The sequence below is a fragment of the Anser brachyrhynchus genome (genome assembly GCF_964034855.1).
Source record: "Anser brachyrhynchus genome assembly, chromosome: 14".
In the NCBI taxonomy this organism is placed as follows: Eukaryota; Metazoa; Chordata; class Aves; order Anseriformes; family Anatidae; genus Anser; species Anser brachyrhynchus.
This window is the reverse complement of record NC_137709.1, coordinates 2314164-2338969: the sequence shown is the minus strand read 5'-3', so window position 1 is coordinate 2338969 and position 24806 is coordinate 2314164. Positions and strand designations below refer to the sequence as shown.

At 43.8% G+C, this 24806-nt stretch overlaps 1 protein-coding gene across 9 annotated transcripts in view; it reads right to left on the bottom strand.

Moving 5' to 3' along the window:
- The window catches only part of RAPGEF6 (Rap guanine nucleotide exchange factor 6), a 124876-nt gene that overhangs the window by 56663 nt on the left and 43407 nt on the right, over positions 1 to 24806 (bottom strand). Inside the window, exon 1 of one of the 9 annotated variants that reach the window (XM_080555456.1) lies at positions 9454 to 24794. The exons of the other annotated variants lie outside the window; for them this stretch is intronic. Coding sequence (XP_080411582.1) covers positions 9454 to 9507 — 54 coding nt within the window. The 5' untranslated portion in view covers positions 9508 to 24794. Of the gene's footprint in view, positions 1 to 9453; positions 24795 to 24806 lie in introns of those variants that run through there. 9 annotated transcript variants of the gene reach the window in all.

The window sequence follows — 24806 nt, the reverse complement described above, 5'->3', positions numbered from 1 at the left end:
GTCATTGCAGAGCTTATACAGAGAAAAAGCAGGCACGTAAGTTGTAAATTACTACTGGGCAGAAGTTAACATGTATGGGGGTAAAGTGAGAGTTTTGTCCCTCTGTTCCCCACTCTTTACAGGGAAAGGGCTGAGAGCCTCCTTCAGAGCAGGGCTCCGCGCTCCGCACGCTGCAGTTCCTGGGGGGCTGACGTCAGAGTCTGCCGGTACCTTTCCTACTGAAAAGCTGCTTCTGTGAGTTTGCTCTGCAAGTTTTGAAAATAAGTGACAGCATCTCCTGAAACAGTTCGAGTAACCTTAAAACACAGGTTGGAAGGGCGTATACAAAAAATGGCAAAATAGCCTTGAAAAGAAGGACAAAGGACCTATGAATTACCTTTTGCTACATGTAAAAGAAGCCTCATCCATCATGTTTCATGCTGCATTAAGTGGCATGTTTAATAAACGTGTTCAGAAACATCCTGCAGCGAGGGCACTGACCAAAGGACTCACCACCAGAAAAGAACTGCTACAGGAAGCGCAGTCTCTGTAAAATTCTCCTGCTGTATAGCATCCATTAAAAATGGAAAATACTGGAAGAAAAAACTGACAGTAAGGAAGCAAGAGTTTCAGCTTGCCCTTTATTTGATACTCCTTGATAGCGAAGTGTTTCACCAGTTCTCCGAGGCCGCTGTCTCTGAGCTCACCACGGATCGATCCCGGCTGGACACAGGAGAAGCACCAGCCTCAGACGCAGAGGGAACACACTGTCCTTTTACAGGCTGCGTAAGCAAATCTTCTGTCCTTGGTTTTACAGGCTGTCAGTAACCTTACACCTTATTTTCTTTTTCTGAAGTTCCCTGAAACATTGCCAGGACGAGGAATATCCAGAAACAGGGCGCTGATTCCCCCAGAACAGCCCCAGACAAGCTGCGCGGCCCCGCATCGCACGCGCCCGTCACCCAGCGCGCGGTGCTGCGCCCACCTCTCCCCTGCACCCCTACGCCACCTAGCAATCCCAATTTTAAGGCACACGTTTATTATTTTGCTTATCGTTTGTGATTTTCCATTAAAAGGTTTTCACTGTTTTAAGTCGGAACCCATTAACACACCCTTAGGGCATTAACTGTGATTGCACTCGGTAACCCCTGAGATTTAGGAAATGCTCCCACTTGAGCTCCATCACAGCCAAGTGTTTCAAGGGCAGCAATTTCCCTTTCTTGGCTGATGCAGAAAGTTCAGGCTGTTACAACCTGCCAGTTAAAAAAAGCCTCCTCCCATCCCTTCGCATGCCTTTTTTTTTTCATTGATGCCCTTGACTCAAAGTCTTTCGTAGAGTTACCATTAGAACGAAATAGTTCTGCCCACATTTCTTCATTTTCATTCCCATTTGCGCTTTCAGTCTTTGGATATCCATCACCGAAGTTTGCCATTTGTTCTCACCGCTGAACGCTAAGACATAACAAGACTACGAGCAGCCTTGGCTAAATAACTACTGCAGAAAAACTGTGACAAGAGCCACCGATGCGATGAGTTGCGTTCCTCCCACATCACGGTCATCACAACCCACATCTGGTTATTTTAAATACCTTGTGATCAAAGACTCGATCACGTTAAATAAGCTCCATGTAGAAAAAACTCCCTGGAACTGGCAATCAGCTTCCCTTGGTCCGTACCTGCTTTGAAGCAGCAGCTGACTGGCTCTGGCCAGCACCAGAGCACTGCTCTGGATTTCTGGTAGGCACAGGTGCTTCTCTAATTTCTCTGTTCAGATGCCTTCCTAGCTGTACCATCAGTAAAACACCCTGTTTTCTAGCATTTTATTCACCAGGTATTTTGGTGGTCTCACTTAGTGCCTGCAATTCAATAACCAGTTAGCTCATTTTCACCAGTTAACTTATTTCTTTAGTTAGTTGGTTTTTCTTTCCACAACAGACTAACCCAAAAAACACCGATGTCCACTCACACACATGCAGTCAGCCTCTTGCCAAGCAAACCTCTCCATACACCACTTTTGTTCTCATCCATCCCACTTATTCCATCTGAAGGGAAAAACAAACACTCAGTATTTTTTTTCCTTAGCATCAGTAAGACAAATATCTCACATATCCCGCGAGCAATATCATGAGAAACCACTGATCACTAGAGTGAAGTTATTTTTCAATATTTTCATTAGCCCTTTTTTCTAGGTAATTTTATGTAAAATTAACTCTGGTTTACGTGCTCACTTTTTGCACAGAAGCCACGGTTCCGCTCCAGTTTAGACATGTGTAAGCATAAAACACATGCAGAGCTGTGCTAATGGGAGAGGAGAAAGTCGCTCCTCTGAGGGCAAGGCGAGCCCGGCTGAATTACGGATGCTGACATCACTCACCGACTTACTTAATGCAAACAAAAGCATCTCCTCAAAGACCACAGATGTTCCGCCAATGGCACAAAAGAAGATTTCTTTAGATTTCTGAAGAGCAGCAATGATTTTCTAAAGAGCAGCACTGATTTTTATTTATTTATTGGCTCCACGAAGGCAACGATCAGTCCTGAAGTTAAACTCCCGAAGCATCCAGCCTTCTCCTTGAGTGACAGCCGCCCTGCCGAGAGCTCAGCTCAGGGGGTGGCAGTCGCCAACTCATGGATCAAATATTTGCCCAACAGGTTCAGCTGAAAGCCCGTAACCTTCAATAACATCACGCAAAGAAAAATGGTGCCTCTCCCAGCTTCCGAGTTCCCCTTTGTAAAACGCACACAGGATGCACTTACGGACAGATTTTTTTCAGACCTTGTTTCAGCTCATTAGCTGCGGTGTGTACTCACTCCAAGCACTACCCACAAGCATCTCAAAGAAATAGCGACCAAGCCAATGCCGTTCACAACAGCCTTGCAGCGCCTTGAGAAGCATTCCTTGTAGTCTTCCTAAAATAACCCCAGGCTTACAAAGGAAAATAGAAAAACCAAAAAAATACACACAAAAAAAATACAACCCCCTAGAGGCTGCTCTGTGCCCCCAGCAGCCAAGAACGTCTTGGTCTTTATGGCTCATACCATGCAAAGAAAACAAAATCCTCAAAAGTGTTACGTTTCCTTAGTAACAATAAGGCGACATGAGGACAGAATTTCAAAGTAAATTCTGGTGTTGCCTTAAAGTACATACGTAATGCAATTTTAATTTGGTTTTCATATGTTTGAATTATAGATCACCGCTCCGCTTTAACTCACGATAATACTCGGCATCTGCCACGCAAATATCTTGGCTTTGGAGAAGGAGGGGCTTTGGCTGTGAAGATGCTCCTCGGTATGAAAAAGCGCCGATGAAACCCCATAATACTGGGAATACCCAATATGTAAACACAAGCTGCAGTTTTTACAACCACCAATTAATACAGAGCAACTATTTTCTGGCCTAATCACAACGTAACATTTGTAGAACGCCAAGGATTATGTTCTGTTATTATGAAAATGTTACAATAAGAACTCAAAAAGACGTTTTCACTGCTCAAGTTCAAATTTTGCTGTTTGTTCTTGCCACTGAAAACTCATTACAGGACGAAGAGCAGCGTTGGCTGGATAACTACTGCAGAGAAGCTGCAGCAGCAGCCAGCACGGCGATGAGCTGTGCGAGGAGCCTGAGGTTCAGAGCCCCGGCAGCCCCAACGCCTGGGGAGCTCGCCTCCTGAGACGGCGCTGCGGGGCACGCGGAGCTCCGCACCTACACTGAGCTTTGTCTCTGCCTAATAATTTATGAACTCCTATATGCACCGATTGGTAAAATACCACTGTGAGGCTGGTCCCTCCTCGCGCACCCCGGGGCTGATCCGTGCTCTCCTCGCTGTAGGGCCAGGCGAGCGCCAGCCATGGGAGGCATGGCCCATGCAACCAGCACGCAGCACGCCATGGACGTGCCAATTCAGCTCTGGCTGGGGGCTGCATCTCTCGCTGACCAGGCCCCCAGCCCCTCCGGAGAACAAAGAAGCACCAACCTTCCGTCCCCATCGTCTCCGCATTCGTACAGAAAGGCATTCGTGGAAGCGAGAGGGGCACAACGGGGTGGTCCCGAGTGAGCTCCTGGCTGTACGCAGCACTGCAACAAAGCCGGTTTAAAAACAAAGCCCAGGAGGAAATAAATGAAAAGATAGATGTTTGTTTGCATATTAAGAGCCAATTTCCGATAAAAACAATCCTTCAGGAAAAGGCTGTTTCTGTTGAAAGTAGGAAGATGCGTGTTTGCATTTAACATCAAACTCATTGTACACTGGAGTATGAGAAAATGCAAGTTTTTAGAGTAAGTGGCCTCGTTGCTCATATTAAACCTTTTTTTTAGTCTTCATAAATTGTCAAGCAAAAAGTGCATGAAAAAGTTTTACTTAAAATGTCATGCAAGTTGTTTATGAAAGCATAGCTAAAAACCTAAGTGTAACGGATTGCCACGTGTCAGCCCAGGCCCTCGAAGGTCTCTGCGAGCCCTCAGCTCTCAGATCGCACCACGAGTAACCCAGAGGCTATGCTCCTGCAGATCAGTTACAGCACAGAAGAGAGGCAATCCTGCCGTTGCAGGGGGTGGAGAGGGAAAAGATCTGGAAGTATGGAAAAGGAGAGGCCATAAATATTTTGAGGAGCTGGCCGGAACTCCAAAAACCTCAAAACAGGACCAAACCATATAAACCAAGCGGCTAGGAGGTGAAAGAACCATCAGTGATTGAAGAGCTGAGCTCACAGGGCTGTCAGAGGCTGCGTGCCTGTGCCCAGGAGCTCAGGCAGAGGGGTGATGAGCACCCATGGGTGGCACCCACCCCAAGTGACAGCGGGGGGCTCAGCATTGCTGAAAGCTGAGCTGGGAGCTGCGGGCACAGAGGAGGCGCAGGGGAGAGGTGAGGTCAAGAGGAAGGGAAAGATGCTGTCAAAATCAACCAAAAAAACAAAGCAAAGGGTCAGTTACTCTGTTTGCACCGAAAACATTTAAAATTCATGCTGCCGGGGCTACGTTTCACATGAGTGCATTAGCAAAGACGAGGATGACATCGAATCAAATCAAGGAGCCACTATCCAAGCTCTGTTTTTCTTCTGATGAGCTGAAAATAATCTTTAATTGCGTGAAGGTTTCAGCTCAGGATCTCAGAGATCAAACTGATGCCCTTTGAAGTCGGAAGATGATGTTAGACTGCTTTTATTTATGGTTAACTAAAGCTTGCATCACACCCCTGCAAGACAGCAGCAGAAATAGGAATGGGACTGCAAAATGACTTCCAGTTTTCTGCTCTAACCCCAACACAAACTTCTAGGGAGCAAACTTACCTTTTGTTATTATGTTTAGCATTAACAGATTTTATTTGAACAGCAAAAAGAGAACTCAGAAGCCTAGATAACCTAGATAAAGGAGAAAATAAGCTGCTGTCTACTGTTGTTAGACAATTTTAATGTGCACCTGGGATCTTAAATGAAACTGTTTCCCTTCAGAACCGAACATTTTAGAAGCTGAGAAATTAAGTCAAAAATCATTTTCTGTAAAAATTACATTATCTCAAAAAGCATCCCTTTTAAAATATCCTGCACAGACACGTTATCCGATCACTTCCTATTTCCCCTATCAGACCCTCCTGACACACAGATAGGGTAGCTATGTACGCGTTCTAGTCTTGGGAATTTTAGGCTGTGCATGAAATTTCTGTCGCTGGAGAACCCCACACATCTAAATCTTTAGGCTTAGAACTCTTTAATGCCAACTTCATAACGTGCCTGTGTTTAAGAGTCTGATATCAGAGAGTGCACTACAGTCAATTTAGCAAACACTGAGAAAGTTACAATCAGAATTATAAAGACAATCAAAATCTTGTGGAGATGCATTTGAAATAAATAATTTGTTTGCATTAAAATAATGTGTTTGTGTCGTAGGAATCCTGCTTAGCATAAGTTGAGTGCCTCATTTGCAAATATACCCTGCCTGTGGAAGCAGTCTTCTACTTTCCTTTATGTCCCTCCAAAGTCAGTGGCGTGACAGCTGGGACAGCTTTGCCACACTCCTCACTGCTCATCGCATTCACCACGTTTGCCGAAGGATGCCTGCGTCTCTCTGCGTTTTGTCTTCCACAGCCTATCACCCCAGGGAGCACACGGTCCCTAGGGCAGAGACCTAGGGCAGAGACCATTTCTCACGATGCGCTTCCGACGTGGGGCTCTGCTCCTGTGCTGGTACCTCCAGACAACCGACAGAAGGAACAGCCGACATCTTCCTGCAGCAGACTGTGAGCATTGTTGGACACCTTTCCAAATATCGGTGCAGCCCCGAGAAATACCATTCACCTCCACAGGGCTCTGCGCAGCAGGGCTGGATGGCTCGGCAACCAACCTTCAGGTGCACTGCAGAAATTCATCCTCCTCAAAGTTTTTTTTCTTGGTTTATCCTCCTCTTGGCAGCATTTTATGCAGGAAAATAGACTGCATTGGTTATTTTACAGATGTCTACTGCATCCCTTTCACTTTTGGAAGCCAAAAGGCACAGACCCCGCTCCCAGGGGTGCACACAACGCTAGCGGGCATGGACACCCCTTGTCCCCAGAGCTCCTCTTCCCAGGGGTGCCATCTCCAAAAGGCAGCTTCCCCTGCACCGATGGGTAGCCATAAAAAATGATCCTCGTGTTCTCCTTTATGCACCTTCACAAAAGCTTACCTTTCTGATTAGTCACAAGGAGTGTGACTTCACTTTGCTCTGATTAAACAGAGGTAATGCTACTGGCACATTCAGAACAGCTATAATTACAACTGAGTCAACGGTCCGTTCTCAAACTGCTGTCTTATACCTCACTTTAAAGGCAACTCAGTTAAAAAATCTGGGACAGATACCTATGCAAGTCTACAGAATTCTGAATTTAATCACTGAGAAAACAAATGGAAGATCAGATGGTCACTGCTCTACAGCAAGAAACAGTTCCAGCTACAGAATGGGATTATAAACTACTTGACATTTACAAGTTAAAAGTTACAAGCTTGCGTATTTTAGAAATTCTGAAGTCAAGTTATTTTACTAAAATACGTATTATTATAAAGCACCCATCACAGAAACAGATTTATGGAACAGAGCTTAGATCAAAAACTAAACAGAATGAACTCAGATATAACTCAGATAATCAGTGTGTTTAATCCTGTGCATACTTTTCAGAGTTGCAGAGCATCAAGAATTGATGAGTCCTAAAAGTCTTGGGAGGGGTTGCAGGAATTTTGGGGAGCTTTGTATGGTTTTGCAGAACAGGGCCACAAGGGGTTCTTCTGTGGTGGTTTCAAAGATGAACAACTTTTATCTGTGGACTGGGATGCTAAACCAGCTAGTAAGTTTGCATCAGAAGAAAGAAAGAAAGAAAGAAAGAAAGAAAGAAAGAAAGAAAGAAAGAAAGAAAGAAAGAAAGAAAAGAAAGAAAAGAAAGAAAGAAAAGAAAGAAAAGAAAGAAAAGAAAGAAAAGAAAGAAAAGAAAGAAAAGAAAGAAAAGAAAGAAAAGAAAGAAAAGAAAGAAAAGAAAGAAAAGAAAGAAAAGAAAGAAAAGAAAGAAAAGAAAGAAAAGAAAGAAAAGAAAGAAAAGAAAGAAAGAAAGAAAGAAAGAAAGAAAGAAAGAAAGAAAGAAAGAAAGAAAGAAAGAAAGAAAGAAAGAAAGAAAGAAAGAAAGAAAGAAAGAAAGAAAGAAAGAAAGAAAGAAAGAAAGAAAGAAAGAAAGAAAGAAAGAAAGAAAGAAAGAAAGAAAGAAAGAAAGGAAGAAAAAGAAATGAACAAAACCAAACATACATCTTTCTCCCCAACGTTTTATAGCATTTCATTTCTGAATAGCAAATGAGTGAATAAATGGCAGCAATCCACCGGGTATTGTGCTGACACAGGGGTCAAAAGCCCTTCCAATTATTGTTATTTCCCACCCTCCACAAACCCTTCTTTGACCACAGGGTTTCTTTTCTTGTGGTTTCTCACTTAGGCCCAAACTCTCCTGAAAGAGCAGCCTCAGCTGAAGCACAAACGTGACTAAGCATTCCCAGTTTTTAAGCAATATTACCCGTCCAGACCTTCTCAACAAGGGCGGTGCGGGCTAGACGAGCTTCAGGAAACCAATCCCTTCGTATTTAATGTCTACAGACTGGGAAGGAAGTAAAGGAATCTACACGTATACTGGAGACTCAAACGATGACACAAACAGGCCAAAATCTGCCAACGTGACCACTGAGGCTAGGAGCCGTCATAAGCACACCAAGTCCCTCTGCCTTCCGAGTCCCGGCTGCTCCCCTCGGCTTTCGCTGCTGAAACGCGCACAACAGCCCAGATGGGCCACAAACATGGACCCGTATTCAGATATTAATGGTGGCAACTGCACTTGGAAACCCCAAATCCCAGCATTTCCCACCCTCCCTCCCTGTAAACAGTGAGCTTCCATTTACATCGTCAGATGTAAAAAAAAAAATAAGCAGGGAAAAACCATTATGCCCGTGAACTTCATGCACCCAGCTGGACTTGTCCTGTGCCTCTCCAGGCTGCTGCAGCGCTTGGTCCCTAAAGCTGAAGGGACCTCAAACTTTTGGGACCGAAGTCAAGAGCAAATTTCTTGCTCCAAAGTCACCGACGAATCTCACGATCCCAACCCACTGCCTCCGAGCACTGCTGGCTTTAACACACGAGAAAGTTGCACATTCCTTATTCTAGCCTGCATGAGCTTCTGCGACATAAATACAAAAACTGTAAGAGAAAAGGTATATTTCACTGGCCTCAGCATTATAAGTCAATTCTTGTGTCTTGGGTTACTGTACTAGTAGCAGTCTTAATAAAACACCAGTCACTCCAGTAATTTTCTGAGAAAGCATACCAAACTGCAAGAGTCTGACTAACAGTATACATATATATATACATACATATATATTCTTAATTTAAAGGCTTTTATATCAGTGAGTTGGTTTGCTCGAACGTTCTAGATTTCATTACCTTCTTTAAAAAGAAACACTATTCCCCCCCCAGCTTGACAAAAATACTGCATCTTCAAACAGACAATTCGTGTCCTCTAAAGCTAATTGTAATTACATAGTTTGGCTAAATAATTAACCGATTCCATAATGATGCACAAAGGAAGCAAGCAGTACAGTTTCATACAGCTTGAAAAATCAGGTTTGTATATCAATATTTTCAAGTTAGCCATAAAGACAAACAGTCATAAAAATGTTATACTTCCATTACACTTGTTTATATATTAATAGGCTAAAAAGCAAGCTTTACACATTTCGTAACAAAATGGCATTTTTACACTTCCTGTTAAGCTCTTAGCGTATAAAACAATTTCAAGATTTCAAGGTCCCCCCTTCCCGTTCAGAAATTATTCTGCCAGAACAGTCCATGCACAGCCAGAGCCCAGCATTTCATCCGAGCAGCGCTCGGCTTTGGAGAAGTGAGCATTTGCACAGACAGCACCACGGCTGTCAATACATTTCAGAGAAATGCATCACAGACAAAATCGTACTTACTTTGGAGGCCCACGGTTGCAGGCAGTTGGCATAACATCGAACAAGAAAAGCCATCTCTTAGGCTGAGAAAAAAAAGTTTCCTTTCTCAAATAAAAGTCTCAGACGAAAAATATTTAGTAAAATCCTCTCTGGATTCTCTTTAAAAATCATAAACCAAAGCAGCAAATATACATGTATGCAACTTGTCAGGCTTGAATTTCACACTGAATTCGATTACAGCTTCTCCTGTGTCAGAGTAGTTTTCAGTGTTGCAGTGAGTTAGCAGCAGCAGCAATTCCTATAAAAATGTTCCAGTTTTAACACGCACATAAATTCAAGTCAAAGTGTTTCCTAGCTTTTCAAACACAAATATCCATAGGTTCCCCCAGGCACGAGGCGCGTACCCAAAAAGTGCTGCTGAGGTTGAATTAATTCTGAAATGGATTAGAATTGCAGGTTAGAGCAACAATACATAAAAAGGTGAGATAAGAATTCTTCAAATTCCTTTTTTCTCTTCACTGAAATGCCTTTACGAGTGGCTTATCTTCAGGTTCACTTTTCGGAAACTTCACGTTCATATTGTAGATCAAATTTTGCAAAGGTTCTTCAACATCCTAGGCAATTCAGGAATCCCACGCCCTGAATATTAAAGTTTCTTCTTTATACTCTTGTCCATCATAACTGCAAAATTGAATTAGTGTCCAGACTGTAGCTCCAGGATATATGCTCTAACAGGTTTGCACTGTGGAATGTATTAAAAGCCTCTGCAATACAAACCCTTTTCTCTTTTGCCCCCCCCTCCTTTTTTTTTAATGCAGTTTACAACTCCGCAGTGTTGCTTAGTATTCTAATGCATCAGCCAGATACTACGGTTAATCCACGCCTAGCTTTTCCAATTAAAACACTTCTGTAATGCACGACAAAACAGTACGTCCATGGCTTACAGCAAGACTGACTGCTGGAGTCCTAATTCCTACTATCTTTGCTTGCTTCTCAGCAGCTCCCTCAGGAGAAGCTCCCATCGATTGGATGCTCCGCAGCAAGATGAAATATCTAATAAGGAGGAAAGAGAGTGGGAGGGGAACCGAGCTAAAAGGATGACATCACCTGTATAGAAAGCCTTTAGAAACTGCATTAGATCAATTGGCTACTGTATCTGCAGATGCAGCCAGCAGAGCATCTTTATTGACCTAATATAAACACACATATCGGTACAACAACTGCTCAGCAAAACACCCCTGCTCTACATTACATTTTATATCGTTTTAGGATCTACAAATGCATATGCTGTAAGCTCTGAATATTCTTCTTTTTCTAAATCGGCTCAAAAACCCTGAAGTTCATGTATCTGTTAAGGCTTTCAGCAGCATTTAGGTGAATCTTTTCTCATCTCTGCATCCAAATTTAGAAATAAGAAAAGGTAGAAAAAAAAATCTGCAGACACTCACATGTGTGCATGCATGCACAGATACACCCATAATCAAACAATTTCTGCTTTTATATACATGTCATACAGGAATCTCAACATTTCTGTCTCATCCTATACACCCATCAGCAGATCTTTATCTAGAATGAGAAGTAAATTCCTCACTGAAAGGTGACGTTTCTAATATTCATAATTTTTAGTGGGTTTGAAACATGCTAAAAGTTATGTTTTCTTTCTTCCAATCAAGACCAATTCCGTTTATAACAGAACTGCCTTAATTCTGCAGCAGTCAATTTAGTTTTATCATTTCTTTTTGCAACTAAAAACCGGAAAATTTGTCAGCAGCTCAGTGCCTTGGATGGCAGCCCAGCCTGCTGGAGAGCTGCTCCGAGGAAGCACCTACGAGATCCCACACCTTTGAGCTGGGACTGCCGCGATGCTTTCAATTCCTAGAAGGCAAATGTCTGCTGCTGCTGCGCGAGGGGAGGGGAGGACGGGAGAGGACAGGAGCAGGAGCAGAGGGTGCTGGCTCTGTTAGAGCCGGTATTTAGTTCTCAGGATCGTTTACTTCACCTGCAAGAAGGGGCACTCACTGTTTCCGTTTTCTTCTCTTTGGAAAGAATTTTCATCGCCATGTCTTCCTATTCCCCCTTTGCACCAGACTCGAGGTTAATTCTCCAAAACCGAATGACAGCTCGAAGGCCATACCTTCCACGCAGAAGAGCATCTTCAGAGAGTGGCCTGGTGGCAGCAAGGGCCAAAAATCCTTCTTTTGGTTTTGTTTGCTTGCTCTCGAATACGGAGTTGGACCATTTGAGGCGATCCACAGACAGCTATTCCAACGGACGGACACGTGGAAGAAGATCCCCACACTGCAGAAGCCAAGTTCCAGCACCAGGACACCCCACCCCGTCCCAAACCAAAGGCTCCATTCAGCAGGCAGCCAGCAGTTGAATTCTTCCAGGCGTACGACCCAAGTTGTGACCAGAGCTGGGCCTTAGCCCAAGGGAAACCCCTCCCCTGGCACCTTCCGGAGCTGCCTTAAAGGACAAAAATGAGCACTGCTGTCTGAATTCACCTAACCACTGCCCAGCAATGAAACAGTAATGGATGCAGCCAGGCTTCATAAAAGTAATGGGGTCTAATTTATATCAAAACATAAAGGAAAAATCGAACTTTAGTCCTGCTCTTGCAAAATTTGCAAAGCCAATGTCTGTTTTTAAAAGCCGAAAGATTTTCAGATCATTCCTTTAGCTTTTGAAAGGCATTACACCAGCTACATAAATAGCTGTTTCCTTTACTGTTCCTTCGATACTAAACAATAGCCCAGCTATCAGCTTCAACTCACATACAACTGTATTGCATCTTTCCTAATAATTCACATTTTTTCCTAAATCAAAAGCATCTTAAGCATCAAATATAAAGCCACGCTGACAAATTTTCAGTAGCAATAAACGTCCAAATACTTCCACGCAGTGTTACCTGTATTATTACAGTTACCACCATCACAATTTATATCAAGGAAAAAAAAAAAAAAAAAACAGCCAGCCAAAGGAAACCTCTCCCTGCCTGCACGCACACCGATAGCACACAAACTCTCCCCCTGAACTAACCCGGGCAGATATTCATCTCCCGGCTGCATTTTAAACCCACTGCATTGTGCATGGAATTCAATCCACTGAAGGTTTTGGCGTGGATGCCATATTTTACAACTACTGTAAACACGAGCTCAATAATGGGAACAAAATTCTATTTCCTTCTAGTTTTGCCTTTAAGTGAGGATGACATCATCCCTCTGCCCGCGCCGCCAATGAGCGCGGCGGCTGCGTCCCCGGGGATGCAGCCAGCTCCTGCGCAGCCCAGCCCGCCCGCGCCGGGGAAAACCTGACCTAATTCCAGGCTGGAGCTTTTGGGGCATCCCCCCACTAATTTCTGGGTTTTAATGCATGCATCCCCGCAGCCCCCGGCTGCCCGCAGCACGACGCTCTGCGTTTATGGATATATGATCTGCTATATGATAAATCTCAAACCTAAAGCAACTTGGAGGTGGGAAAAGGCAGATACAAAGGCTGCTCCATGGCGATCGCAATCAAAATGCTTGTGAGGAACAGGCAGAATCCCAGGCAGTAAATCGCCTTTCTCATTTTAAGCAGGATTCCAGGTTTTCAGAGAATCTTAAGGGAAAAAAATCTTTGGTATGCAGTCTCCGAATTAAAAAAGGTCTTTGTCTCTTAACACTGGTTTCTTTTCACGCTTGAAGCATCACTCCATATGTTTCTATGCATCACATTCCCTTTATCCTCCCATAATACTATCTGAATCCTCCCGACTGTTAAATAAATCTGCATGTTCCAATTGTCTAACAAGGCTAAGTCACTGAAAAATGGGTTGTTTTTAGAAGGGCAGGAAGGCCTTCCATAACTTAAACTCACGTTCGGTTAAACAGGATTAGAGTCTCCTCTCATTTGAAAAGACCACAAACCGAAGTTCCACAAATCAGGAAGCGCTCGTGGCTGGCAGCAGCGGACCCGCATCGGACAGCACTTTCCCCTGATCAATCACAAAACACAAGCCCGTTGCGCCAAGCCCGCGGCGAAGGCGAGCGCCGATCCGAAAGCCATCGCAGCGCTGGCTGGGGATGCGCAGGCTGCCGGCATGCCGGCCGCCTTGCCAACTTCTGTCCCTTTGTCCTCCGAGCGAGCCGCCCGCCGGGACGCTGTCCCTGCGTGTCCCCCAGCAGCAGCAGGCCCCCCGTCTGCTCCCCCACCTCTTCCCCCCCTTTTCCGAGGGCAGCGGCGAGCGCAGCGCCCTGACTGCGGGCCCGCGGAGGGGGCTGGGGAGGGAGCCCAGCTGCTTGGAAAGCAATCTGTCACCCCGCACGCTCAGGCAAAGATGTTTCGGGCTAAAATAATTCATTCTGATACAGTTTTTGCGAGCGGGAATTGCCAAACACAGCAGCCTAATGCAGAAATATTTTAGGCATTAGTGGCACCTGCATCAAGAGGTTATTCCAATATATTTGAGTACTTTAAATCTCTTTGAAAAGGCAGGCGATGGCGAGCGGGGAGCGCTGTGCGCAGTGCCAGCTGCGGCATGAGCTGGATGCGTCCCCATGCTACGCTGGCAAAGCTTGCTTGATTTAGTGTCACCGGCATGCTTCTCTGATTTTTCCCCACCATTTAACTTCGGCATCTTAAATGAATCACTGTACTTTGTGGCAAGGTTAGCCCCTCGTTGGGGCTTCTCAGGAATTCCTGTTTAAAGGAAAAAAATAATAAGAAAAAAAATACAGCTCTCCACCCTGTTCTTGACCCTTTTACACAAATGGAGGCAGCGAGAGCGGTGCTGCGAGCTCCATTCCTCCTTGAGGGTGACATTACGTGCTGCAACTGCTTCCTTCTGTACATCACTTTCCGCAGCAGCACTTATGAACACGCCGTAGAAAAATCCTGCTGAAAGATCTGTAGGATTCATAAGTGGTATGAAAATCCGATCCATCCTAGGGGAAGGAGGGAGGGGGAGAGGGAGGGAGCGGAGCGGGAGGAGAGACTGTCATCATAACTAAAGTGATGTAAGCTTCTAAATATAGAGCCAGCAATACAGAAGGAACAATAAAAAGGCACCATGGATTCAATTTCTCCATCGCTGTCGTACCACCCCAGCCATCCTTTTTCAGCTGTTGTGTTAAGCATGGAAAGGTCATCTCCTATTTGCAGAAATTCAGATTTATACGTTTTATAATACTTTCTTAAATATGTTTATAAATTACAGCTCTCCCCTGCAGATCTCTGCTCGTGCAGTCTCCGCAGAGCCAGGCGGCATGATCAGCATAGCAAGCGAGGGCAATGTCGGCACGTAGAGAAGGGGGAAGCCCCCTCCGCCACAGGCTCAAATAAAAAGTTCCTTGCTACAGTTTGAACAGAGGTGATTCATATCACGCTCCCCCCCTTCCTTCCTGACACCTCATTTCGGCAGGGGGTGGGGAGGTTGGGGAAGGTACACAGCCCAAAATTCCCTGGTGATGAGAATGAGTGGACACCAACCCCGAAAGCAGATGGGTCGGTTTGTGGGGCTGAAACGCCCAGAGATACCAGAAGTACAAAATCTCTAATATCCCACACCAAATTTTCACAAGCACTTTTGCAGTTTTGCTCATTAAAACATTCCCCCGATCTAGCCTCCAAACTGAAATCAGAGCCCAAACCTAACGCCGACCTGAACACATCGTGTTTGTTCAGCTGACACCTTACCGGGAAGTCGGACAGAGTTTCAGATTTGGGAACTGAAAATCCCACCAACGTATATTCTCGTTTTCATCCTGGAAGTCACCTACGTTTTGCAGTTGATATGAATTCAAACATGAAGCATCACTCTTTCTTCCCACATTTATAAAGCTACATCTCAAGTTAAATGATCAGGGTAAGGCCATTCAGACCACGAGGTACCAGCACCACTCCCGCAAGGAAAAGGCTTCTGATTAAATGACCTTGAGAACAATGCATTAACTCCACAGATGAGGTTACAATCATTAAAATGCCGCTTCCAATGTTTTTTCTGTCATTTTTCTGGAGGATTAACACCAAACTGAAGGCCTGAGAGCAGGAGAGGGCAGGAAGGGTTTGACTCCTCCTACCACTACCAGAGAAATTTGGGATCTCTCTCTACGCGAGGCTGATTTTCAACAGTCAGCTTTCATTTCTTAGCAGACAGGGTACCCAGCCTGCAGATTGCATGTGACGTGAATATTATCTCAGGCACGGCACCTCACAGGCGCTTCTAGCCAGGGGCAGAGCCGTGTCCGGAGGCAGCGTGGTGCTCTCTGCCTGCAGCCTCTGTCCCAAGCTGCTCCTGGGCTCCAGCTGACCCCAGGCAGGGGGAACATCAGGGTTCCTGGCCTGGGGCTGGGCCAGCACGGTGTTCCCCAGCCTGGGAGGAAGAGAAGAGAGCTGCCCGTGGCAGGGCTGCCTCACAACCTGCTGGCCCTTACCAGCAGGTTTATGCACAGGGTGCCCACAGCACCAAGCGCGGGCCCGGTTACAGTCCGGCTCTCCTGAAACCCAACGTGTAGGGGAAGCACAGCCCAGACCCTTTACCACACGAGTTGCTTCACGGCACGGTGATTTCCAAGCTTTCTCAGTACCTGGCATGATTCAGCCCCTGTTTATTGCCTTCACAAACGGAAAGCTCAGTCAGATAACGACAGGACAAGGGGGAATGGTTTTAACCTAAAAGATGGGAGATTTAGATTAGAGGTTGGGAGGAAATTCTTCACTTAGAGGGCGGTGAGGCACTGACCAGCCCGCTCAGAGAAGCTGTGGGTGCCCCATCCCTGGAGGCGTTCAAGGCCAGGCTGGATAGGGCCCTGGGCAACCTCATCTAGTGGGTTGGGACTAGGTGACCCGTAAGGTCCCTTCCAACACAAGCCGTTCTGTGATTCCATGAAAGCCGACTACACTTGTGGAAATTTTTCCTTAGCATCATTCAGGTTCCCTTTTGCCACTGAGAACAAAAGAGCAGGAGAATCGCAGCTATTCTCACCAGAGCCACAAAACTGATCTCAGCAGATACAGCAAGGGCCTGGCCAGAGGACATACCTACACTGCAAGTTGACAAACCACCATGCATTTCATCACAGCTGTTAAACAAATTTTAAAGGACACAAACTCAAAATCACAAATACAATACAAGTGTCTAGTTTGTTGTGGCTACAATACCTCAAACAAACAAACAAAAAAAAACAAAAGCTTTAACAGTCAGCAACAGAAGGCAACTCTGACTTGCAAGAACAAAGTTCCAAGAAGGAATTAAAGCTACGCTGATTGACCCATTTAGTCAGAGGCTTCATTTAATCAGCTATTTCAATTATTTCATCTGTCAAATATTTCCCCATTAACAAAAGTTTCTACATATCAAATGTAAAATTACAAATGCTGTTAAGAGTCATTAGAAATAGCAGTCAGTTCTAAGCCAAAACCAGACAGATTCTTCTAGCTGTTCTCTCATACAGTGGTTTCATGCCAAGTTTTTCAAGGAAAACGGTATCCAAATGCTTGCACTATGGACCGACATTTTCTGATGATGATTTTAACTGAAAATTGTTCCGAATATTCTCAAGTCCCCAGCTTTGGGCCAGAGAGCTTCCGCAGAACATTTGTAAGTTGACGTAAATTTCCATATTCTAAATTAGAAGAACATTTTAACTTAAAGTTGAAGACAACAGTATCACAGTGCTTTAATGAAGTCCTTTAGTGTACGCGATATTCAACCCAACAACTCAAACTCCCAACTCCTCAGGATAAAATACAAAATGACTTTTCACAAAGCTGTTCCTCTCTAAGGCATAAGCCCACAAACAAGTGAAAGGCTGACTGGGCTATAAATGAGCACATAAGCAGGCTGCTTACTTCATTACAGCACATTGAACAGAAACAGCCCAGGTGGACGGCAGGAAACAAAGATTCATGCCTGCTCCCATCCATCTGCACACAGGCTACCAGCTTGCTGCCTACTCCCCCATCAGTTTCTACAAGACACCGCTCGCATGTCATTTCAAAACACTGAAATAATAAAGTAATGTTCAAAAGAAGGATCTGACAGCACTGCAACTCATATACAAAAGGTTTTGAAGTCCCTGACAATGCCTTATCAGGTACATAGCACTGCCTTCTACCATTAACCACCAGAATGACATTACACAGCTATGAGCAGCGGCCACAACACTTGCACATCATTCTCAATCTATTTTGCATAACAGGCTGCTTATAAAGAATTAATGTCTTTGAAACTGCCACCCAACCCCTTAGGGTCCATCAAAACAGAGATTAACTCTCTGAACATGCTACATAAAATATTTTCTTAGGCATTTTCCAAGGAACTAAGTTAATTTCCATGATGGTGTAAATTTGTCTATGTGGTGAAAGGATAAGAAAGAAACAGATAGCCGATTACTGTGTGGAGAGCACTTTAGTAATTACATTACTTTTTATTTGTTATGCATGCTAATTTGCAAGATATCTAGATTTTATTTTTATTCATTGATATATTTAAAGATTCTTCAGCCACAAGCTGCCATGGAACAAAACCAGGCACAACAGCAAATCCCAGCACCAGCTTAGGGCAAGGTCTGAGCAGCTCCCTGCTTCCATCCCAAAGGCATCGGGAGGTTTCCCTGAGGACAGACTGTGCTCAGGATCAGTTTCCCTATCAATTTTTAGTATCTCGTTCAAGAAGCAAGGCTCTCGGCGTGGCAAACCACAAAGCTGTCTGTCTGTCCTGCAACATCCTGGCTCACAGCAAGACACGCTGCACACCACCGCCAGCAACACAGCCAGACCTGAGAAAATACAGGTGCTTGCCTAAAATAAACCCTCCTTCGTTTCAGTCTAAGCTAGTTTCATTTTTGCAGCACTCTTCAGTGTTGTTCACAGCTGCACGTGTCACCTCAGAATTGAGGTGATTTCTGTAATTCACAGTTTATGTATAATCTGGTTGTCACGTCTGTAAAATCTTCAGGGAAACTCCTGAATATAAGTTTTGAATAATTACAATCCACCTCGTTATGGATAAATTGGGGTTTACATACTGCATATGCTATTTAAAGAAAGAACTCGAGAACGCCGATTTTAACAGAAGGGCAATATTTTTAGTATGTATTTACTTATTTCATGCATAGCACATCAAAGTCATTATTCTTCAGAAACCTTCAGACACTCGTTAACTGGCTGGGGAACCACCAGGGGCCTATGGAAATTACCAGAAAACGTTTGAACACAGGGCACACGAGGGCTGGTGTTTTTGTAACGACCGCCACAACCAGTGACCAGCACACAAGGCGCCCTTGGCGGTAACAGGGCCGACACCACGAGCCGGCAGAATCCACACATGAAACAAAACCCGAGCCAACGTGCTTTTGGTGACTCCCTCCTGCTTACAGAAGGGGACAGATGAGCACCACGGTGGGGCGAGTGCTGTCGCTGAGCACCGGTAACCAGCGGGCCGAGGAAGCGGCTGCCCTGACGTCATTGCACCTCAGAGCTGCCCCTCTGAGACGTCATTTACAGCCTCGCCCCCAGAGCAGCTCCGATTTCCCTTTCCAGAAAGCTGGGCCTCGTCCCCTCCTAGCCCCACGCTGCGGCCGTAGCCCCACCGGCCTGCTCCGAGCAGCAACGGCCGAGCAGATGGCTTTATTTAGACGCGGGCCACCACAAAGCTGGAGCAGGCTGCTACAGAAGCGAGCACGCCGCGGCTGCAGCTTCTTTTTATCGCAGGAGGAAGAGGAACACAAAATGGCAGGAGCACAGCAGGGCTGCCGGCAGCAGTTACGGGGGGCGAGGTTCTCACAGAGGCTGTGGCCGGCCTGGCTCGGGGAGCACCCGCACACGCTGCGGCCTGTGAGCTGGGACACGACATACGCCACCGAAAACCTAAGGCAAACTGGAAGAGAGAAAAACCTCCATCATAGGAACAGGGCAGGAGGAAGGAACCTGCACGATCTCTGTGCATTGCACAACACTTCCAGAGAAGCTGCCAACTGCAGGGGTTTCGGTACCCACCAAGTACACAGCAAGACCCGTGGATTGCAGCAGGATTGAAGTTTCTTTCCGACTCGTTAGATAATAAAGCCAAAATCGTCAAACAACGACAACAAAAAAGTGACAAAAAGAGGAAGTGGGAGGGGATAAAAACACATTAAAACAACAATGAGCTGGAATCATCCAGCTCTAAAACAGCTCCAGAAGTGATTTCAGCCACTTGCAGATTAGCCACAGCCTCACAGAAATTAACTGCTGATGTTCCAAGTAAACGGATGTTAGCTGATGCTGCTCAAGGTTTAACAAAAGGCATCTGGAGGCATGCTGCAAGTCAGTGTTAGTTGGTTTAGATCAATAAAAGGTACTATTTCAGCAAATCTACCTGGCAGTTAGAAATAGATTATAAAACACCCATAGCATTTAAAAGGGAAAGGATCAGTGATGGGAAAGAACCTAATGGGTTTGCCGCAATATATAAAAATGTGATTAACCCCCTACAATTGTGAGATACCCTACACTAACCGCAGCCTCTGACAGGATTACATTAAGTAATGATCACAGAACAAGAAACTTGCCACTCAAGCAGTCCTCGGGTGACAGACTGCTCTGAAGATAAATGCTTCTACAAGGTCCCTGGAAAAATTTTACATGATGTGGTATTAAGATACTGTCCTCAAAACTTGGTATTATAATAAATCTCTTAAACCTCATCGTCCTCTTACAAGAGTTTAAAAAAAAAAAATGTAAGTTTTCATGTCTGAGAAAGGGAATTACTAACAAAAGTTTGCTAGTAATTTATTTTGTTCTACGATGAAAAAAATAAATCATATTGTGGTCACAACTCAATGGAAATGTGTATTATCTCTTTTATGCACTATTTTTAGAAATACAAATATTATTCTCAAAAATCACAGAGAAGAGAAACCGTCAAAAATGTGTGCAAAGATTTTAAACTCTTAAAAGATACAAGTTTACAGGTTTGATGGTCATGGAGAAATTTGTATCAGATTGTTAAACCCCATTTGGTTTTGCTCACTGCAAGAAATATAAACACAGAATTTACTGTAACTCAGGTTTTATTTTGTAATAGTAAATGTTTCAAATATTTATCTTCACATTCTCAATATTTGATCCAAGATGAAAAAAGCAATTTAACTTCTTAACAGCACCAGAGCTAACATTAAACATTTCTTCCTAGAACTGTTAATGTAAAAAGTCATCTGTTTTTAGTCTGGCTGTAGGTTTTTGTGTACCTTCTGTATGTTCACTAAAGTTTGGAACAGAGCTGAACGAAGACGATCAGAATTACTTCTTTTTCTTTTGTAATGAAAAAACGTAGCTGCATTATTTATTGGCTTGAGAGCTAGACTCAGAAGTAGGAATGACTAAATATTCATTGTAGCTGTGATAATGCCCTGCTGCATGACCCTGGTTACTGTCTGGATTCTTATCTACGTTGCAGACAGTCATATGCACAAAGAGTGCCTATCTCCAAGAAGATATGCAACCACACTAACAAATAAGCAAGAGCAGGCATAATTAAGACCAATGGCACATTTATACGTAATTCACTAAGTCTGACATGACTTTTCTCCAGATGACTCCAACTACTGGGCACCTTCTAGTGGGAGGTGGCCCTGCCCATAGCAGGGGGGTTGGAATGAGGTGATCTTTAAGGTCGTTTCCAACCCGAACCATTCTGTGATTCTGTGACTCCAACCTCACTTTACCCCACAGCCAGGACGTCACCCACGGTGACATACAACATGCGGATGCTCATCAAGTGATGAAAGCAAAAAAGACAGGGGCAAAGAGATCCCACGTCACCGCAGCGGATGCTCAGCTGGCCTCGGGTAGACAGCCACTGCTGCCATCACCCCAGGCAGCAGTGCTATTTCACGTCCTGGGAAAGGCACTTGGGAAGCCTTTCACCAAACTCACATTTATCCCCAGGGCACTGCTGGCAACACAGTAGAAGGAAAAACCCTGCCACAGCTACTGGGAACCCCTGGGAGCAGAAACCAGCCCTTGGCCAGTTCACCTGCTTAATGAGAGCAGGTTGAGCATCATTTGCATGCGTACTGTACGAAGAAACTCATGCCATTTTGCACTTTAAAGATAGAAGCAGAAATATAAGCCTGTTCAGTATGAGTGAGAAGAAAGAGAACACTGTTAGTGTACATTTGCTGTATTTTCCTCCAAGAAAAAGAACTTTAAAAAAAAACTTACTCAGGAGGCAACCAGTGTTCTTGTGAAACACCATTGTTGTACGAACCATAAAAACATAGTAAAGGAGTCTAAAGAGTAACTCCTTCAGCAAAGAAACCAACCAGATGATCGACTTTTAACACTGAGTCAAGCAAAAGAAAAAAAATGAAGATACCAGTAATAATTTGAATGTCAACTACCCTGAAGGTATACAGTTAAACTGGGTATCTGGGCTCTTTCACTTAAGTAAGAGGCATAGGAGGAAAAGCTTCAAATATGGTAATAATAATTGAAAATATTAAAGAATCTGCACACAAATATTTATCTCATGGCCAACCACAGGGATTTCTACAGAACTCGTTCCAACAAGAAGTAGCAGGGAGCTCCATGTGAGAAGTCAATGCAAGCTCATGTCTCAAACTAATGGGTAACATTTCACGATTAAGGTGAATCCTTGTTTTTATAAATATTAACCGTACTATATTTAATGAGCAGAGATTTACATTTAAAGGAGTTAATGGAGATTGCACAGATAATTGCCCCTAAACAGAAGATTTCTTGTATTTGCTTTTAATTGTCAAAGGAAAAATTCTGAGCTGGGATAAAGCAACACCAAACATCAATACCTATAGGATGTGTGTTTTCTTCAGAAAGCAGAAAACCACCTGTGCTTGAGCAATTAGGAGCTTCAAAACTTAACCAGCAGCATGTTGTGTACTCTGTAGCATTATACCACTGGAGCCCACACAAACTCCTTGCGGACTGCACATAAAGTACCAAGCCCTCTGATCAAGCAGGGTTCACAAAAGGTCCATCAAGCCACATTCAGCATCTGTCACAGAGCATTTAGCAACAGGCTGGAGAGTGAAATAAAATGCTGCATTTATTCATTAGTATTATGCCAGAGAGGAAATGTGCTGGCAAGTTTGTAAACAGTTTCCCCACTCTGGCAGAAATGTTATTGTAAGTTCTTGTCAAATAGGAGTTTCATTCAAAAACCCTCCTCCTCATCCTGCCCATACTCCAACAGGTTGAAACACACAGTTACCTTATAAACCCTGTTTTTCAAAATCAGTGGGAACCAATGGACACGTATTAGCAGACTCCTATAGGTAAGAGTTAAACCCAGGCACAGAACAAACCATATACCTCAGGAAAAAAACATTTTACCAGATTAAAACAGAATATGGAAAAAATACAGGCATCCTTTGTTTTGTTTACTTGTCAAACAGGCAGCTGGGTTTGATTTCTTAGTCATCTGTTGAGTTACAAATTACTTTTCACTACACCAAGTACTGTGACTATGACGCTTCCCAATTAGGAGTTTATAGGCTAGGAAGCAAGGCTTGGTATTTCAATGCAGGCTGCTGAAACCCAACAGCTAGCAGATTTTGTTTCAGAAAGGTGGTCTCCTGCCACTTAGCACTCAGTCATCCACGGAAACACCTAGCAGTGTTAACAGGACTCTTTTATAATATTCCTAATTAAGTGCCAAAATCAGATTTAGGAGTATGCTGCTCATTTATGAAGTTTATAATGTTTCCCATCAAACAGTGATCAAAATATATATTTTCATAAATCTGAGCCACCAGATTTACAACAAGAACCTGTATGTGCAAAGACAGACACGTACTCCACGTGGTTGTTAACATAAGAAATAAATCAACACAAAGAAGAACCCTAACAGGGTCATCATTTGTTGACTAATCACAATCCTGCAAGAGCAGCACACTGACTCCTTGCATCAGTAACTGACAGTCTCTGAAATCATTTAAGGAGGCGTGTAATTTCGTAGTTCTCAGACGAGTCCCTTCTCATGCACCCTTCCAGGCAAGCAGCATAGCAAGCGTCAGCGTCAGCTACTCCTGAGGTTCTCTTCCTCCTGGCACTTAAGCCTAACAACTATTTTTTGTGTGCTTATTCAATGTTACAGAAACACCACGCAGCAAAAGAGGGAGATTTTCATATACAGAACAGACTCAATTCCTAATAAAGCCTTATATAAGTCATTCAGCCCAGAACCTGAGGATTCAACATCTCCTTTCATCAATAACTAATTCAGATTAATTAGCAGTGATAAAAAACATGCAACAGTTCTTGAAATGAGATGGCAGAGGATGTTAAACTTCAAGTAGCATGTTCTTTTCCTGTCACAGCAATGAGAGCTTTTCTGCTTAGCTGACAAATGCCGAAGTAACCTTTACCCACAGAAAAGCTAAAGCTGTGGAAAGTCTAAAAATCACCCACCTGCATTACAACAGCTAGCAACATGCAAAAAAACCAGCAGTTTACTCTGAAACAGAAAGATGTCTTAAGTTTCTCGCTAACTGCACACTTTAGATATTTTGAATTTTAACAACTAAGGAAGGTTTTGCACCACATAGGGAGATGAAAAGGAAGACAGGAGAAAGGGGGAGAAACTGAATTTTTTTTTTCTTTTGCACTTGAAGACTAATCAAAGTTAGTGAATTTCAATTTTAGTATTGTTTTTCAGCTTTTGATGTTCAAAGAAAAATCAAACTATCCAGAACAACTATTTCCAATGAAATAATTTGTCTAGATCACATATAAATCCTGCTAGTAGCAGGAAGTTTGTACGTGAAAAATAATGGTAAAGAGAAACCTTCATAAAAGCATTGTGACCTCGAAACCACAGCTGTACGTGCCTTCACACAGAACAGATTATGTAGTCTGTGATGTGTTTTTTTTTTTAAAGAGTAGCAAACGAGTTGCCATTACTCTGATGCCTGAATTACCATTATGCTATTTTTGATCACGTAAATGTGACAGAGTATCACGATAGTGTTATTACTTTATTGAACTGCATATTTGTGATTGACTCAATTCCAAAACATAGCCTAAATTATTAGGGACAAAAAGAAAACCACCAGCTGCTACATCTTACCAGAAGAACTCCAGTTACAGCCAACAAAAAGCAAGAACGACCGTTTCTCCGTCCAGCAGAAACATTAAGATTTATTTGCAACGCTCAACAGAAGACCCATAAAGCAAACAAACTCTTTTCAAACTACTGCCTGAATCTTCAGCTACCACCTGGAGTGCCAAATCCAAAGTACTCAACTGTTCCCCAACAAGAAAAATGCGTTAACAAATACGACAAACGCGAACCATCTCATCTCACCTCACCAGCTTTCCTCAGCACACGGAAACCCAACAGCACAACGCCAAGCAGACGGAGACCAGACTCA